Here is an 18,240-nt window from a genome sequence, read left to right on the forward strand (position 1 = left end):
AAGTTCAATGCATTCCCATCCAACGTCAAATGTGTCACTAATATGTTAGAATGCATGTTAGAATGTTGTCGATACTGACGAACGAAATTAAGTCTTTGCTACTTTGAGGTTTAAACATCATTTTTCGTTCAATATTTTTAACAAGTTTATTATACATAAAATATAATTACTTCATCAAGTTATATATACTATATACATACGTACATGTACACAATCAAAAATATAATAAAGATAATAATACAAATAATTTTAATGTTGATAATGAATATAAGTATAATACCTATAAGAAGAATAATAATCAATCATAAACATACTAATAATAATGAACAATAATAAAAAAATAAGAAGAAAACTATGAATACAATCACAATAGATATAACAAGATTAAACAGAAGAAAATAATAGTTATATGATAAAAGTAATATTAATTATGTAAATATTTATTATTAGAACTATTTTTGTCGAGAAAAAGGTTGGTAATTTCCAAACAAATTCCCAAGGGAATTTATATTTTTTTAAACATATAAAAGCATAAGGTATGTATGGAAAGATCGTTCATTTTTTTAGTGTTAGACCAGCTTTCTTCTTATTCTTCTTTCACTCACCAAAATGCACCAAATGACCACCTTTCATTACCTGTAACTAACTTTTGTTTTTGTTTTTTTTTTTAATATATTTCATACAAGTATATATTTTTTATAATTTTTATTAGGTATATAATTTAATAAATATTAAAAAAAACTTAAAAAAAAGGCTAACAAATCACACGATGAGAGAGAGAGATTAAGGGATAGGCTCCCCTCCAACGGCAACTACTAATTAAACTACTTCTAAAGTCACCTAGTGTTATATTGGGTTGGATTTTCGATCCACTTTTTCCTCAAAATCTTCTTAGGAAAAATAAAAACAAGTTTTCTAGCAGTTTCTTAAATGATATAATTAGATATATATTGAATGTAAAATGTAATGGTTTAACTAGACATATACTGAATGAAAAAAAAATGTTCACACATGGATACTCAAATATCCTTTGTATATAGAAGCACATTAGCACATGAAAAAAGAAAAAAAAAAATAGACCCAACAACAAATTCAAGATGTGAAGATACGTGTTCTCAGAATAACATAGGAAACTCAATATATGACAATACTTATTTATATCAAACAGGAATGTAGTTCTTGTTCTCACAATGACATAGGAAACAAATTATGATTGTTTTACCCAACATATCTTTGGAGAAACTGCAGTAAAGTACATGATTCCAAGATGTGCACTTATTATCACTCGCTAAAAAACAGGCGGATGTCATTCAAATTAAATGTAATGCCGTTTTCGAGGTTATACTTTTCAAAGATATACTCGATCTGCCCATATGTTGACCGAAATAGATCTACCATCAGGGGGATTTGAACAGTGATAAAAGATGCAATCGGGAGGAAAGCTAATGCACATGTCGGAGCAAGCAACCAACGTTTTCCATGACAAAATACAAGTAACAAGGTTGCGCTGAAGGCCACCATCATGGTAGTTGTTGATATCATTAAGGTGCAAAGACCAATAATCAATCGTCTCGGCAAACTTACAAGAAAATCTTGCTCAGAAAATCGGCCAGTGAGGATGGACTGGAACATTAGTAATGCTGTACTCGATGCAAATAGTGAGATTGCAACCGATACACCAAAGATCATGAAGGGAATCTGTCCTGCAAACATGGGGAAGCCATTATCTTGATGGTTTCCACCTGGTACTGTAATTGCTGCCGCAAATACAATTGTGGTAATCAGCGCTGCAGTGATGTTGCATGATTCTGCTACGGTTTTCATCCACGTTTCTGCTTCCGACATCAAGTTTTTGTGTTCGTTTGTGAATACCAAATCCGGTGTCTCATTAAAAATGTTTTCTTTAGTATGGTATGCCGGAGATACCATCATCTTCACTTTCTATGGAATTAATTCAACTCGTTTAATTACATATACCAATAAATTAACAGCAAAGACAATAATTCCCTAGCTAGCTAGAATTCATTATTTAAGGATAAGCGTACCTCACGCCATTGAAGCACTCTTTGTAGTTGTAATGCTGCACCAGTGCGAAGCTTTAGTTTATGCCAAGGAGCTAATCTTCCCACCAAGTGTAACATATTGTTCTTAGAAGAATCTTCCACCATTTTATAGAATTTCCTAGCCCTCCCAAGTTCATAGATAAGCTCGTAGATCTTTTCTGAAAGGTGTATTACGGATAACTGTATGATGTCATACCCGCTTTTATCTGTATACCGAATTGATTTAGGGGATCTCTTTAAAATCTCATTAACAACCTGATAAGCGTTTTGACGTGCGGCTTCGAGAAATGGATTGGTGTAATAGCGTGAATGAGCATCAGGGAACTCCAACTTCTTGTTTATTTCATTACATACCAATTTTAGAACTTCTTCTGCTTCTTGGGGTTCCTTGTATTTCTTCTCGATATTGCCAATGGGTGCAACTGCGGCAAGTTAAAAAATAATTATTTAAAACATATCAAATTTATTGCCTAAATTATATCTCAATCAACTTCATATATCCTCTTACTTAGTGTTTTTGAAACCTTCCACAAGGAAAAATAAAACATAAAGAATGGTAAATAAACCATCCTTATGAGGAGGAGAATGAAGTTTAAGATCCATGAGAGTACCCCTAATGGAACTGCAAAAGCACAAATTTTTATTAGACAAATACGATCGATATATATATATATATATATATATATATATATATATATATATATATATATATATATATATATATAATCGTTGATCTAAAGCTCACTGGTTTTTATGAGGAACGCTACGTGTCGCAAAATACTTGTAATATTGTTAGGTGTAACCCATATGATTCTGCAGAAACCTTCTAATAAATAAAACAAGAGCTTAGCTCTCCTGACTATGGTCTTATAGTTGTACTCTGGACCTGAAAGAGAAAAACCATATTTAATCATGCATCCTTAGGAGGAAAGGGAAACTTAAAAACGAATAACAAATTAAAATATCTACATATCTCCTGGATATCACAAACTTACTTGGATATATAAGTGTTTCCCAATAGTCTAGCCCACTTGGAAAGGTCTTAGCTATTGCCATCAGTACATCATCGTCTGTTGCAGCAAATTCAGGATAGTTTTTGATCAACTCCTTTGCTAAATCTGCATGCAGGCATGTATGTTCAAATCAGCAAGTCTTATGATCGTTGTATTTATGTGATATATTTTGGCTACGCTACTCACCATACTTCTTTGCAGAAACAGCATTAACTAGAAGGTTGATGCCTTTCCTTATATCTAAAGGGGTAGACGTTTTCTTAGTTTTTCGATCATCATTGGCTGCTTTCAACAAGTATTCAACGGTAGAAAGATGCATATTTTCAAAAGCTTTATGCAAAGGTCTTTCAAGTTTAAGGTCTTGTGTTTCCAGCAAATCTTTGTTTTTTTTAATCAAGAGCTTTGCTGCACGTGTATTGCCAACCATTGCAGCAATGTGAAGGGCTGTGCTTCCATTTTTATTTTTCATTTCAGGTAATGATTTTGCATCTTCGATTAATGATAACATCTCATTGACAAAATAATTGATATCGATCGCAACCATTATATGAAGTACAGTGTCGCCATCGCTGTTGATTGGCTCTGTGATCACGTGCTTGTCTTTTTTTATCATGGATTCTACATCATCCCATCTCCATTCCTCAATATCTTTACACAACTGACTGTTGCGTTCTGTTTTTTATAGCTCACCTTTTCTTTCTGTTGATTTTCCCCCAAAAGCCTCCATTATCTTGTTTTTATAATTTGCTACTTTGCCCTTGAATTCTGTTTTTATTCTCGACCCTTCTGCTTCTGTTGGAACCACGCCTCTATCTCCAGTCGTTGTCTCTTCTGAAACAATATCTATTTCTTCTCTTACTCTATCAGTTGAACGTTTATCTATATCTTTTGTTTCCGATTTCCTTTTTATTTTGGTTTTGAAATGAATACGGGTGCCGTTTATAAATCTCAATTAAATGACTATGTTGTTTGGTTGAATGGTTCTTTTATTCGGAACTAGAAAATAAGAACAACACTTGCACTCTACTCTTACAAAGAAAAACAGACCCCAAATACTCAATCTAAGGCCATCTCAAATTGATTAAACTCATGGAGAGTTGGATAGATTGCCAACTAGGGAAGAGAATTTAAACATTCACTTTAATTCATAAAAAATTCATATATTTTCAATTACAATTCCATTGCACCGTTCAATGGTCATTCAACTCCACACTCTCTCTCCTCTATATTATACTAGGCGAATACCCGCGCGTTGCGCAGAAATACGTATATAGTTGAAGTCTTTACAAATATATGTTTTTTTTAAATATAACAATAATGTTGTTGTTAAATTTGATATAATAATTCGTATACTAAATTGATATAAAATATTGATTATTTTGAATTATATAATAATATATACATCTATTATAACTGTATTATCTCAATCGTTTGAATGACTTCTACCCGCGAGATACACGTAAAATAAAATTAAATATAATATATGGTTTAATGTTATTTATAGTTATTGTTATTGTTAATAAAGTTTTTAAAATTTATTTGCTTAATGTTTTAATTTCTATCATTATAATTATTTAAAACATCAAATATTGTTTTTTGATTTTAAAGGTAACAATATAATCATTTGTATATAGTTATTTTTAACTATTGTTATTGTAAGTTATTTTAAGCTACTTATTTGAAAACTTTTAATGATTATAAAAATATCTTTAGGAAATATTTTAGTTAAATTGATATTACAATTTAGTTTTGTATTTATCACTTTTAACTATTTACAAAATCTTTTTTTGTTTTTTTTAAGTGGAACTGAAATTTAAATTTAAGTTGACACTGTAATGTTATATTTAAATTAACAATTTAAGTATTTTGTTTAAACTGTTCAAAAGTTGTAGCTTTAAACTGATAATGGTTTACATACAACAACATTTTAAATATAATAAATTAAGTATAATATGTTAAAAGTTAAAGACATAACTTTATAAGTAGAAGTAAAGATATTATTTTAAAATTGAAATTTAGTTTATCTATGATTATACTTTAGGTTTGATATTATTTAACCTTATTAACCAACTTATAATCATTATTAGAAATACATTACAATTTATCACTTTTAACTATTTACAACATATTTTTTGGGTTGTTTAAGTTAAACTAAAATTTATATTTAAGTTGACCCTGTAATGTTATATTTAAATTAATAATTTAACTATTTTATACAAATTGTTCCAAAATTGTATCTTTAAAATGATAATCGTTTATATCCAACAATATATTAAAACTAATAAATTAAGTATAATATGTTAAAGGTTAAAAACATAACTTTATAAGTAGAAGTAAATATATTATTTTAATATTAGAATTTAGTTTATATATAATTACACTTTAGGTTTGATATTTATTTAACCTTATTAACCAACTTATAATTATTATTAGAAAGAAATTGAAAACTCATGAAAGTTTCAAATGAATGTGGTGAAAGGAAAAATGCATGGGAGTTTCAAATGCATGAGGTTCAAGGAAAAATGCTAGCTTTATAAAATATAAAGATATAGATATAGATATAGATATAGATATAGATAGATATAGATATAGATATAGATATAGATATACATATAGATAGACAGATATAGATATAGATATAGATATAGATATAGATATAGATATAGATATAGATATAGATAGATAGATATAGATATAGATTCACATTTATTCCATTAAACTATCATACAACTCACATTATGGATGACCTAAGCATTTATCTAACACTCACAATTTGTGTTAGATTACAACCAGCGGTCAAGAAAAAAAAAAGTTTACGGGTTAACATATATTTTTTTTGACATAAGACCTAAAAATGAACCTCTTAAACTCATGAGTAAAACCGAAAACACTTCGGTTTTGGATGTTATATTACTATGTTGTGAATGAATGAATAACGATATTTATGTGGGTAAAATATTGTGAATATAAATATTGTTTATTTTTTAGATAAAAAATACACTGTTAAATCTAACTTACTTTCTATTTTAACTTTAAGAAATAACAAATTCATACTTATTTGATAGTCCTCAAATTTAAATTATATATTATCATTTTACTTTATTAAAAGATAATTGATAATACTACAAGCTCAAACTATTTATTTTCTTCTTAGTGTTATGGTCTAAATAGATATCAATTTATTAAAATACAATGCATGGCTTACATATTAAAAATATACCATTAAAAAAATACTAAAGTAAAAACAATTAATATTGGTTAAAAAGTTTTGAGGGTGCAAATAAAACGATAAAAAACAAAAATAATTAAATAGGGATAATGATTTAAAGAATATAATTTAATAGTTACTACCAGTTATCATCTTTACACCGAAGATAAAGAGCCATATGTATGTTTAAAAGTGAGACACCTTTTATACTATTTGTATGTTGGTTTATCATATTGATTCCCAACTCAAAAGAAAGAAGAAACAAAAGGGTACCCTACAGTTATACAGTTTTACTTGCAATTTTTGTTTTTCAAAACTTTATATTACTTGTGAAATTTTGAGGGGTAGCATGTGCTACCCCATAGGTCCGCCAGTGAATTTAGAAGTGATGTTGGAGCCTCTATTTACACCTAAACCGCCACCAAAGCTACGGTAGCTATTTATTGTGTTCACTATATGAAAAGAAGATGTTACCATCACTATTTATTTGGACAAAAGAGGCATTCATTGTGGTGTTAAAGTCAAGTTTGGTTTAAACTCACAAAGAAAACTTATAGGAAGTACTATGCCTACGGACTAACAAATCAAGTAAAATACGTGCATTACATGCATTACTACACAATCCAACTTATGCATATTATGCAATTGTTTTACTCACTCTCGAAGTTCTAGAAGCTTTATGTAATAGTCTGTTTATAAACAATGATGCAAGTGTGATTAAAAGCATATATGCGACATGCATCGAATTGTTCATGATGTGGAAATTGTAATTTTAATAGTCTACGCATGTGAAACAGGCTATCATGAGTACCAAACTTATAAGTGCATATGTTGATTGTTAGAATGTTGCAATATTGAGTTTCAAATAACAAGCGAATCCTTTTTGAGGAGTCATTATAGTTGGACAGTAGATATATTTTAGTTGGTCCCAAACTGCTTTAGCTGAATCAAGTTCGACAACATTGTCAAGTAGCTCTTCACTAATCGAACCAAAAATCCAACCCTTGACAAGTCCGTCAAATCGGGTAATGAGGTCTGGGTAATTGGTTCACATACAATCCCATGCAGATTGTAAGTCTTCAGGAGGCACCCCATCTGCTTCTCCCATAGATGGTAGTTTCGTTCACTGGAAAGCTTCACAGAAACGAAGTTAGAAACATTTGCATGAAATGGATCTAGGTATAATGAGGAGGCGTCAGAAGAAGAAGAAGAAGAAGATGATGGGTTTGATGGGAATGCCATTCGCATGGAGAAGAGATATGTGTGGGTTAATTGCATGTTGATGAGCTTCTTCATGGTTTATATATAGTGCATATAGGGCTAATTATTATATTCGATGCGTGCATCAACTACTATCGGCTTTATCTTTTGTCCTTTTACTTTCTTTTAGCGAAACATATTCCCACACAGATTAGGGGCATTACTAATATATACGATTTGTTTATTTTTTTAATGGCAGCATTTATTGAAAAGAATAAAGCTAGCAGGGAATTGGAGACAGAGTACAAAGTTTAGCCCGTGCACACCACTCTATATTTAACTAATCCTGGAAACTAATCGCTAATCAGCACTAATATTATACCTAACACACCAAGATAGAGAACAACTAAAAGTATAAAGGAATTGAGGGACATCACTTATCATTTCATAACACCAAGATCCGTTTGATATATTCCATAGTACTTGCATGCATGCATTGCGTGCTCTCCGCTTTATCTTTACTCACTTATTACTCTTTCTTTTCGCTAGCGATATTCCAACACTGAGAGGTCTTTAAATAATTACAGGAATCTTGTCAATGAACTTGAAAAAATTCGAGTATTCAATTTTAAATCTTAAAAAACACTACTCACAAGAATAATAGGCAATAGCGGCGACACTTTTAGCAGCGACGGACACTTTTAGCGGCGACATCAAACAAACACGTTTTTGTCGCCGCTAAAAGTGTTCGTCACCGCTAAAGGCTTATGTTGGCGATCCGCGTCATTTCACCCCTAACTGTCGATTTAGGCAATGATCCAACGACTAGGAGGACGTAGAAAACCCCACGTGGTTTTCCCTCCGGTTTGTCGCCGCTAAAGGCTATCTGTCGCCGCTATTGCCTGTTCTGGCGATCCGCGTCATTTCAACCCCATCCGTCGATTTAAGCGATGATCCAACGACGTAGGAAACCCCGAATTGTTTTCCCTCCGATATGTCGCCGCTAAAGGCGTCGCCGCTAAAGAGCGTCGACAATAAGATCTGATTCGTCTTCAATTTCTTCCCTGATCTTCTGTTTCTTCTCTCTTCTCTCTGCTCACCACTGTCAATCTCATCCGAATTCTTCTATATTTCACTTTCTTCACCGAATTATTCTATATTTCACCCTTCTTCCTTTCCATTTTTTCCTATTTTCTTTTCCTTTTCTCTTCTCCCTACTAAATTTGTGTTGGTTGTCGGAATTTTGAGATCCCCCACCGTTCTCGCCGGAGTTTACCGCCGCCACCACTGTTCATGACGAAATTTTGATATTTTAGATGTGTATGTGTATGTGTATTTTGTGTTTGTAGATGTGGATATGATATCTTCTGTTTCTTCTCTCTTCTCTCTGCTCACCACTGTCAATCTCATCCGAATTCTTCTATATTTCACTTTCTTCACCGAATTATTCTATATTTCACCCTTCTTCCTTTCCATTTTTTCCTATTTTCTTTTCCTTTTGTCTTCTCCCTACTAAATTTGTGTTGGTTGTCGGAATTTTGAGATCCCCCACCGTTCTCGCCGGAGTTTACCGCCGCCACCACTGTTCATGACGAAATTTTGATATTTTTGATGTGTATGTGTATGTGTATTTTGTGTTTGTAGATGTGGATATGTATTTGTATTTGCATTTGTATGTATATTTGTTTTTCTATGATCATTTATATGTATATGTGTATTTTGTATGTGAATTATGTATGTGTATGTGTTTTTGTATGTATAGATGTATTTTGTATGTGTATTTGTATGTATAAAAATACATATAAATAGCGACGACACCTTTAGTGGCGACAAATAGTATTAGCAGCGACACACATTTAGTGGCGACGGAAGGCAATAGCGGCGACCAATGGAGCATTAGCGACGAACCAACAGCAACGACCCTTTATTGGCGACGGAAGGCAATAGTGGCGACCAATGGAGCATTAGCGACGAACCAACAGCAACGACCCTTTAGCAGCGACAGGTCGCCGCTAATACCTTTAGCGGCGACATATTTGACCTACGGATTTTGCTACAGATTTATTCTCTAGCAAAATTTAGACTTATAGGTAGGGAAATACGACAGATCTACCATGTTTTTGATAATTATTTTATTTATTTAATATATGGAATATTAGTGAGGATTTACCGAGGGATCAGCTACGGATCTCGCAAGTATTTAACGATGCACCACTATTCCTCGCTAATCACTCGAAAAATGAAGACACTTAGCTAGGTTCAGCGAGGGATAAAAAATTGTGCCATATGGTAGGGTTTAGCGAGAGAACGACGACAGAAACTTAGCTAGGGTTTAGCGAGAGAACGACGACGAAAACTTTATTTGGGGTGCGCACGTTTTCTTTTTTCTCTCGCTGAAATTGGCACACCCAGTTCCATCTTCACGAAGGCAGTGTAACTTTACTTCCCTCCAGCTTTATCACTCTTGACTAAGTGAAATTAGCTTCTGCTTTATCTCACCATCTCTGTTCGAACAGATGACGACGCTACTCACCCGATTCCGGCAACCTCCATATCTTTAAATTTGAAAGTATTCTTCGTTAACCTCCGATTCAGGTAAATCTCATCCCTCTTAGGTTAGTTTTAGTTCAATTTCACAATATACTTTGTTAGGGTTTAATTTACCTTGAAACTTTCTGGTTACTGTGTTTCGTAGCCATATGAAATGCCTTCTTCATTATCTGCAAGTTAGTTTCAGGTCTACCATCGATTGCATCTATATAAGAATAGACACTTAGAATTAGAACTTGAGTTAGGGCTTGATTCATCATAGTTTGTCTTCCAGTTCATGAGAATTTAAGGATTCAGAAACCCTTACATTTTTAGGTTTTCCCCAATTCTCTTTCATATTTAGGAGGTGGCTGTTGGAATTAATTGGCTCATTTACCATATTCACGTGACATGCAGTTGGGTATTGGAATAAAGAAAATTTAGTTTAAGTTTTATGTCTTTAGTTATTGATTTTATTAGTTTAGAATGGGTATACTCCTTTGACCGATTTGCAAGGAGGTATACGTTAGAGAGTGGGTCTTTAGGTGTAGTAAAAATAGGAGTCTTTTATTCCTACTTTTGTGTTGCACGTTGTAGTCGGTAGGCTATTTAAAGCCTTTAGAGTTAATGAATAAAGGAAGTCTTCAGTGTCTACCTTTTCTGCAACTTTAAAGTACACCATTTATACTTCATATTTGAAAGTCTTTTGTTCTCTTCTCCAAGTTCATTATATATGAAAGTTTAGAGTGTGAGATTTGAGGCTTTCCAACCAACATTTGGTATCAGAGCCCCAGGCTCGGTTGAGGGTTTGAGTGGTTCTTGATTGCAAAAAAAAGGGTGCAACATCCTTCCTTGATCAAATCTGTTCTAGAAGCCTAACCAGAAGCGGAAAGACAAGCAGAAAAAATCAGAACGGGTGGGGTTTTTGGTTTGGCTTGTTTGCGGGTAAAGAAAACAGAAGAAACAGGCGTTTGGTTTTCTTGACTGGTGGAAGAGGAGTCTCAAGACAGATTTGATCGGAAAAGGTTGGTGCTGTCACAACTCACAGTAAAAAATGGCCTTGGTACCTAGAGAAGGAAGTTCGATGTCATACCAAGTTCCGATCTTGACCTCGACGAATTATCCGGTGTGGGCAGTCAAAATCAAATCAATGATGGATGCTCATGGTATATGGGAAACAGTGGAACCGAGACAATTGCATGAAGATTCGGATCCAAAGAAGAAGAAACAAGCTCTTGCTTTCTTGTTTCAAGCTATACCGGAAGACATGGTCTTGCAAATGGCTGATTACACCGATCCAAAACAGGTGTGGGATGGATTGAAGACTCGCTATTTGGGTGTGGATCGGGTGAGAGCGGCTCAGCTTGCAACATTGAAGAGGGAGCTTGAAAGCTTGCGTATGAATGATGGCGAAACAGTGGATGAGTTTGTGTCAAAATTGACTGGTCTAGCCTCAAAAGCAAGATCTCTCGGTTACGAGCTGAAGAAGTTGATTTGGTGAAAAGATTGCTTGATTCAATGCCTAAGTCATTTATCCAAATTGTGGCTTCAATCGAGCAATGTTTTGATTTGGAGTCAATGCTTTTCGATGAAGCCGTTGGAAGACTAAAGGCTTACGAGGAGCGTTTAAAAGGGACGGAGAAAACCGAAGGCATTCAAGGCGGTTTACTTTTGGCTAGTGAAGAAAAACCGCACGTATGTAAGCATTGTGATAACGGAGGCTCAAGTCGGAATGGCTTTGGACGTGGCCGGGGAAGAGGTCGTGGGTCCGTGAATCGTCGAGATGGCAATGAGCGTTACCGTGAAGAGGGGTAATTTTGTCCATTATCTTCTTTAGCTTCATTATGTCTGTTAGGAATGGGGTTGCCCATTTTACCAAACTAAAATCATGTATATCTCTCTTAGTTTTATTTTGTATATTCTCTTAGTTTTAGGAATCAGGGACCATAATTGATGTGATCATGTGAAACCTTGAAATAAGGACTAAAGTGGAAAAACTTTTGATTCTGGAACTAAACACAGTAAAAATAAGAAACCATATCGACCATTTTTGTAATTACTTTTAGAATCATTTTAACTTTCAGTTCCTTTTTTCTCTGTGTGCTCTTGTGGCTTATAATTTTTTAAAGTTGCAACTTTTAAAAAGCTTTTGCTGATCTTTATGAGTTTTGGACATTTACAGCCTCTTTTTCCTGGTGAAAGTGGCGTAGAGATTATCAAGGTACCTTCTACTCTGTTATGTTTTTTTATATCTTTTGGTGCCTTCATATAAGAATAGACACTGAATTTTTATATCTTTTTTATGCTAGTTGAATTTAACAGGTTAATTGAGAATTAGATGATAGTTTGAGAATTAGATGTTGTAATAAGAAGAAAAGAAGGATGCAACAATAAACAAATAAAGACCTGAATAACCATATGAATAACATTTTACAAAATACAGTCGGAACTAGTCAAAAACTCAAAATTATGTCTTGATCGAATTTCATACAATCATGCATTGAAAATTTAAATTATCCATGAATAACCATAGAGACTAAGCATATCACAAATAAAATTGTAATTAAAAACACTAAAATTGAAATCAGAAATACAAGTTTTTTAGAACAAATAAGTAGAGTACCATTAGCATGCTGGGCTTTGTCTGTGAAGAAAAGAGACTGCAGGCTTGACATAAGTAAACCCCTGAAAGAGGTCAAATGAGCCATTTGGGCTGGATGCAGGTGAGTCCAGTAGGGGCATATCCGTCCAACATTTGTCAAAGTTATCAATGCATCCAGTTTCTTCCAGTTTATGATTCTTTATTTCACTTACTAATACTTTTGTTGCTTCCCAAAATAATCCAATGCACACATCACTCTACACCAAAAGCCAGCATTTTACAAAATTTAAAATCTACGAAATACAATCACTAATAAAATCTAACCATGTCTCCTTTGCATGAAATTTACAGGAGCTTCAAGTTTCCAATTGAGTTAAGTAGCTTTTCCCCATGTCTCCTTCATGCATAGATATGACATCACTAATAAAATCTAACCATGGTTAACTGATATCACTTCACTCGTGATCTAACCATGAATCATGGACTCATGGTTAAATTTTTTATGCCACAGTAGCTTCAACTTCAACTTCCTCCTCCACATCTATTTCTGCAGCCGATATCAATGAAGCTGATTGGATCTTCCCAGCATGCTCAAGCCTCATCAATATCACTCCCCTGAGACAGGTACACCATTACAAACATCAACTTAACTTAATAATGTTTTTTAGAACATTTGTGTTAAATGACCACTATACCCTTCTGTTTGTCTAATTCATATGGACTTAATGTGAGTAAATCACCATTTTACCCTTCTTGTTTTGTGTATTTACTTATCGACTGAATGAACTGTCTGAATGCGAGTAGATTACCATTTTACTCTTTTGTCTATGTGTATATCATATGGACTGGATGAACCGTCTGAACGTGAGTAAATGACCATTTTACCCTTTTCCTCATTAAGTCAAATTACACAAAACAGAGACGCTTAGTTACCTTGCGTAGCGTGACTGGATAGAAATATCCCTGACTTTTATCCGGTTGACTGTACCACTCTGACTCACAAGAACAACTTCTTCATCACTTTCACCATCATCTGTAACAACAAAAAAAAAAAAATTCTTGGTAAATTAAATTAACACTGAAACCAGCAAACCACATTACCTGCTGTAGTAAAACTAACTACAAAAACAGCTGCCAATCTGTCTTCCGATGAAACTTAAATAAAATAAACAAAATTTGAAATGTTAATGACTTCATTTAGTTAATTTTCTTCTTTTATACCATTTGTACACTTGTGGCCCTCTTGTCCCTAACTCTCTTAGCCTTGTTCTTTCTGTCCTTGGCATCTTCACCTTTGATTTCCCTATTGTTCTTCATTCTTTTCGGCTTCTCTTTCAGCACTGTAGAAGGACCATAAGGACCATTCATGTATTAAAATGGGAAATTACCGAGTGGTCGAAAATCAAACAAAGTGAAATAAGATTGCAAATCAACAGTCAGGCTCAGCCATCTTTGGCCCCAAGGGCGGTGCCAGCTCAAATTCTCTATACATAGAGCCTTCATATATAGCCACATATTTAAAACTTAAATATTTAAATTATTTTAATAATATGATGTTAAGAACTATATAACGCTTTGTTGAAACCAATCACAAATCACACTTTTAGATAGTCAACCATCTTTTGACCTTCTTTTGTCTCTCTTATGTCTTTTTCTTGATTCAAGTCTCTTGTCTCATCATATCTATTTTGATTCAGCCTATTGACATGTTCAACATTTAGGAAAACAAAAATAAAAGAAAAACATGGCTTGGTTGTAATTATGAAGATTGATTACAACATTTAGTATCTATACCCAATCTATATGCATGATTAAGATAGTCATATGACAAATAACTAAAATTACAAGAATAAATATTATCCATCTCCAACATTTACCTCCACAATACAATAAGCACAATGAATATACTTTGAAATGTTAATGACTTCATTTTTTTATTAATAGATTATATAACATAGTCACTTGTGTAAACATATTGAAGCTCTATCTTATTCTTTGCTATATGTCTATCACTTAGAATTTATTTGATTACTTTCTCTCCCTTCCGGTTCTTGTTTATTCCAAAGGATTTATTGTCATCCACTTCTTCTTACTTGGTTGTAGCTAGTTTTTATCTAATCTCTATCTAAGTTCTGAATAGTAGTTATATATTTTGTTGTAGCTAGTCATTATGTCAACACGTAGTGATAGAGATTGGATGTACAAAAGGTTAGATCATGGGTATCTTAGCACAACATATCATGCATCCGTCAAAGGATTTCTGGATGTTGCTTTTTCTAATGAAGCAACTGTTGATGGGGATTATATTAGATGTCCTTGTTTTAAATGCAAGAACATGTATTATAAAACAAGAGGTGATGTAGAGCTTCACTTGTTACAAAACGGTTTCACTCCTAATTACACAACTTGGTGGGTACATGGTGAAAGAAATACGATATCTCAGCATGAGGAAGAATCTTCTAATCCGATGCAGGATCCGATGGAAGATGATGATGATGATGATGTTAATGAGTGTACACAAATGTTGATGGATGTAATGGAGGAACTCCCGAATCCAACTGCCAAGGGGTTCTACGAGATGTTAGAAGACGCTGATGAACCTTTGTCGGATGGATGTGAAAATTATTCAAAATTACAAGCTGCAATAGAGTTGTTGCATTGGAAGTCAGAATACAATATATCTGAGGCTGCCTATGATCACATACTTCCTATAATTAAGCGGATGCTACCCAAAGGTGAGAAACTAGTTGAGAACTTCTATGAGACGAAGAAGCTTTTGAAAATAATTAGACTCCCAGAAAAAAAAGATTCATGCTTGCAAAAACCATTGCATGATATTCTATGGGGCAGATTCTGATTTGACTAAGTGTCGAGTGTGTGATCATGATCGGTACAAGAGTGGCAGACTGCCTTATCTGGTTATGAGGTACTTGCCGATTGCTCCTACACTCCAAAGGTTGTATTTAACAAAAAAGACGGAAAAGCAAATGACATGGCACTATGAACATCAGACCGAACCGGGTTTGATGGTCCATCCAAGTGATGGTGAGGCGTGGAAGCATTTCGACTCAATGCATCCAGAATTTTCAAGTGAACCACGGAATGTTCGCCTTGGGCTATGCACCGATGGGTTCAGTCCAAATAACTCAAATACAACCCCGTATTCATGTTGGCCTATTTTCCTTTCAATTTATAACTTGCCTCCTTGGATGTGCTTAAAAGAACCATATGTTCAATGAAGCATAGTTATTCCTGGAAAAAAGAGCCCAGGTCAAAATATAGATGTGTTTCTTAGGCCGCTAATTGACGAGTTAAAGATGCTATATACAGACGGTGTTGTGACTTATGATACTTCGACTAAATGCAATTTCACAATGAAAGCTATACTTCTTTGGACAGTTAGTGACTTTCCTGCTTATGCAATGTTATCGGGATGGAGCACACATGGCAAGTTAGCATGTCCGTATTGTATGGGTGAGTCGGGGTCATTTCGGTTACACCATGGTAGTAAACCATGTTGGTTTGACTGCCATCGAAAATTTTTAACTGAACAACACACATATAGGGTGACAAAACAGGATTTCTGGCTAATAAGGTTGAGCGATCTAGCCCCCCACCAATATTAACCGGTGATCAGATTTGGGAGCAAGTACGACACTTTCCAACTGTTTATGAAGGCAAACCTTTTAGAGCGAAGAATGCAAAATTGCCTGGTTTCGGGATTACTCATAATTGGGTTAAGAGGAGCATCTTTTGGGAGCTACCATATTGGCGGAAGTTGTTAATACGACACAACCTTGATCCCATGCACATTGAGACAAATGTGTTTGAAAATCTTTTCAACACCGTGATGGACACTCCAAAAAGCAAAGACAACATGAATGCAAGAAAAGATATAGAAATGTATTGCAATCGAGTGCAATGGCATACATGGAAGAAGGGAAATAAGGATATGAAAAAGAGAGCATCGTTTGCTTTGAGCAAAGAACAAGTAGCTAAAATATGCCAATGGTTGATTAAACTTAAATTCCCGGACGGATACGCCTCAAACTTGGGGGGGGGGTGCGTTAATGTAGATGATAATAGCTTTTACAAATTCAAGAGTCACGAGTGCCATGTATTTCTTCAAAGATTGTTGCCTATTTCTCTAAGAGGTATGGTGCCAAATTCAACATGGGATGCAATTACAGAGTTGTGTACATTCTTTCGTGTAATATGTTCAAGGTTGTTACGCGTAGATGTTTGCATCTCACCTTAGTTTCCACTTAGACTGTTTCCAAACATACCGGGGGTTCTATATCTATTCGTCAACATAAGAAAAGAATGGTAAGATGTTTGCATCTCACCTTAGTTTCCACTTAGACTGTTGAGTTTTTGTTTTGTTTTTTAATGTATTACTAATGGATTTTGTAGCAAGCAATGCTTAAACGCCCTCCTACAGGAGTTGAACTTTATGCAAGGTTGCACACTAAACGGTCTACTCAAGAGTACATTACACCAAAGGCAGCTAAAGTTAAGGTATTTTCAATTCTTTTGTAGGAAACAAAACTTCCTGCTACTCGGGTTAATGACTTTGTTAAAGCAACTAATTGACAGAAAACAAATCTTTCGTAAGTAGTAATCAACTTACAAAAGAAAAGAAACAAATTATTATCTCTAAATGTTTGATCCTCTACCTAGTTGTAATTAAGTGTTTTGTAAGTAGTAATCAACTTTATGCAAGGTTTGAGTATTAATTAATAGGAGGCTTATGAAGTGGTTCATTCCATTCCTTGATTATGAATTTAATGGAATGGAATGAACCATTCCATTCCTTATTTCATGTTTCTATTTTTTCATTTTTTTTGCAATAATAGGAGGCTTATGAAAGTGCTATGGTGGCTAAGTTTGGTGATGATACTAGTTGCCACCCCCTCTTGGATAATGAAACATGGTGTGATGTTTCCGGAGGAGTCAAGAAAGGAAAAATATATGGATTCGGATCTGTGTCTGATCTAGCGAGCTTTTTGGAAGGAACATCTAGTACAATAACATCCCAAGAGGTTCGTTTAATTTTATACTTTATAAAAATTTCCTATCATAGCATTGTACTTACTAATTTTCCTATCATGGCATTGTACTTACAAAGTTTCCTATCATGGCATTGTACTTACAAAGGTTCCTATCATGGCATTGTACTTACAAAGTTTCCTATCATGGTATTGTACTTACAAAGTTTCCTATCATGGCATTGTACTTACAAAGTTTCCTATCATGGCATTGTACTTACAAAGTTTCCTATCATGGCATTATACTTACAAAGTTTCCTATCATGGTATTGTACTTACAAAGTTTCCTATCATGGTATTGTACTTTAGGTTGTCTATGAACGTGTACGAAACGAGATGCGTGGCGAAATGGATGCTAAAGCTGCAGAAATGGAAGCTAAACATCAACAAATGCGTGAGGAAATGGATGCCAAAGCTGCAGCAATAGATGCCAAACAACAACAAATTGATGCAAAATATGAAGCAATGGAGAAGATGTATGCAGCCTTGCAAAATATGATGGGAAATTGAAAATTAGAGGTAATATGATGTTAACCATTAGTATTTGATGTTTTTGAATGACTTGTTAACCTTTTGT

General features: G+C 34.1%; 2 protein-coding genes across 2 annotated transcripts; one reads left to right on the forward strand and one right to left on the reverse strand.

Annotated features, from left to right (window-relative positions):
* Window positions 1-1,281: 1,281 nt before the first annotated feature.
* LOC145126999 (uncharacterized) lies at window positions 1,282-7,580 on the reverse strand. Its single transcript, XM_079062254.1, has 6 exons — window positions 7,375-7,580; window positions 3,767-3,978; window positions 3,263-3,694; window positions 3,059-3,181; window positions 2,046-2,485; window positions 1,282-1,941 (listed from the first exon to the last, which is right to left on the reverse strand). Exons 1-6 carry the CDS (start codon window positions 7,578-7,580, stop codon window positions 1,282-1,284), a joined length of 2,073 nt encoding a protein of 690 aa, XP_078918380.1.
* A 3,487-nt stretch (window positions 7,581-11,067) lies between these two features.
* LOC145127000 (uncharacterized) lies at window positions 11,068-11,514 on the forward strand. Its single transcript, XM_079062256.1, has one exon. It carries the CDS (start codon window positions 11,068-11,070, stop codon window positions 11,512-11,514), a length of 447 nt encoding a protein of 148 aa, XP_078918382.1.
* Window positions 11,515-18,240: the final 6,726 nt, after the last annotated feature.

The sequence above is a fragment of the Lactuca virosa genome, chromosome 7, assembly GCF_052849685.1.
Source record: "Lactuca virosa cultivar CGN04683 chromosome 7, Lactuca_virosa_CGN04683_v6, whole genome shotgun sequence".
Classification (NCBI taxonomy): domain Eukaryota; kingdom Viridiplantae; phylum Streptophyta; class Magnoliopsida; order Asterales; family Asteraceae; genus Lactuca; species Lactuca virosa.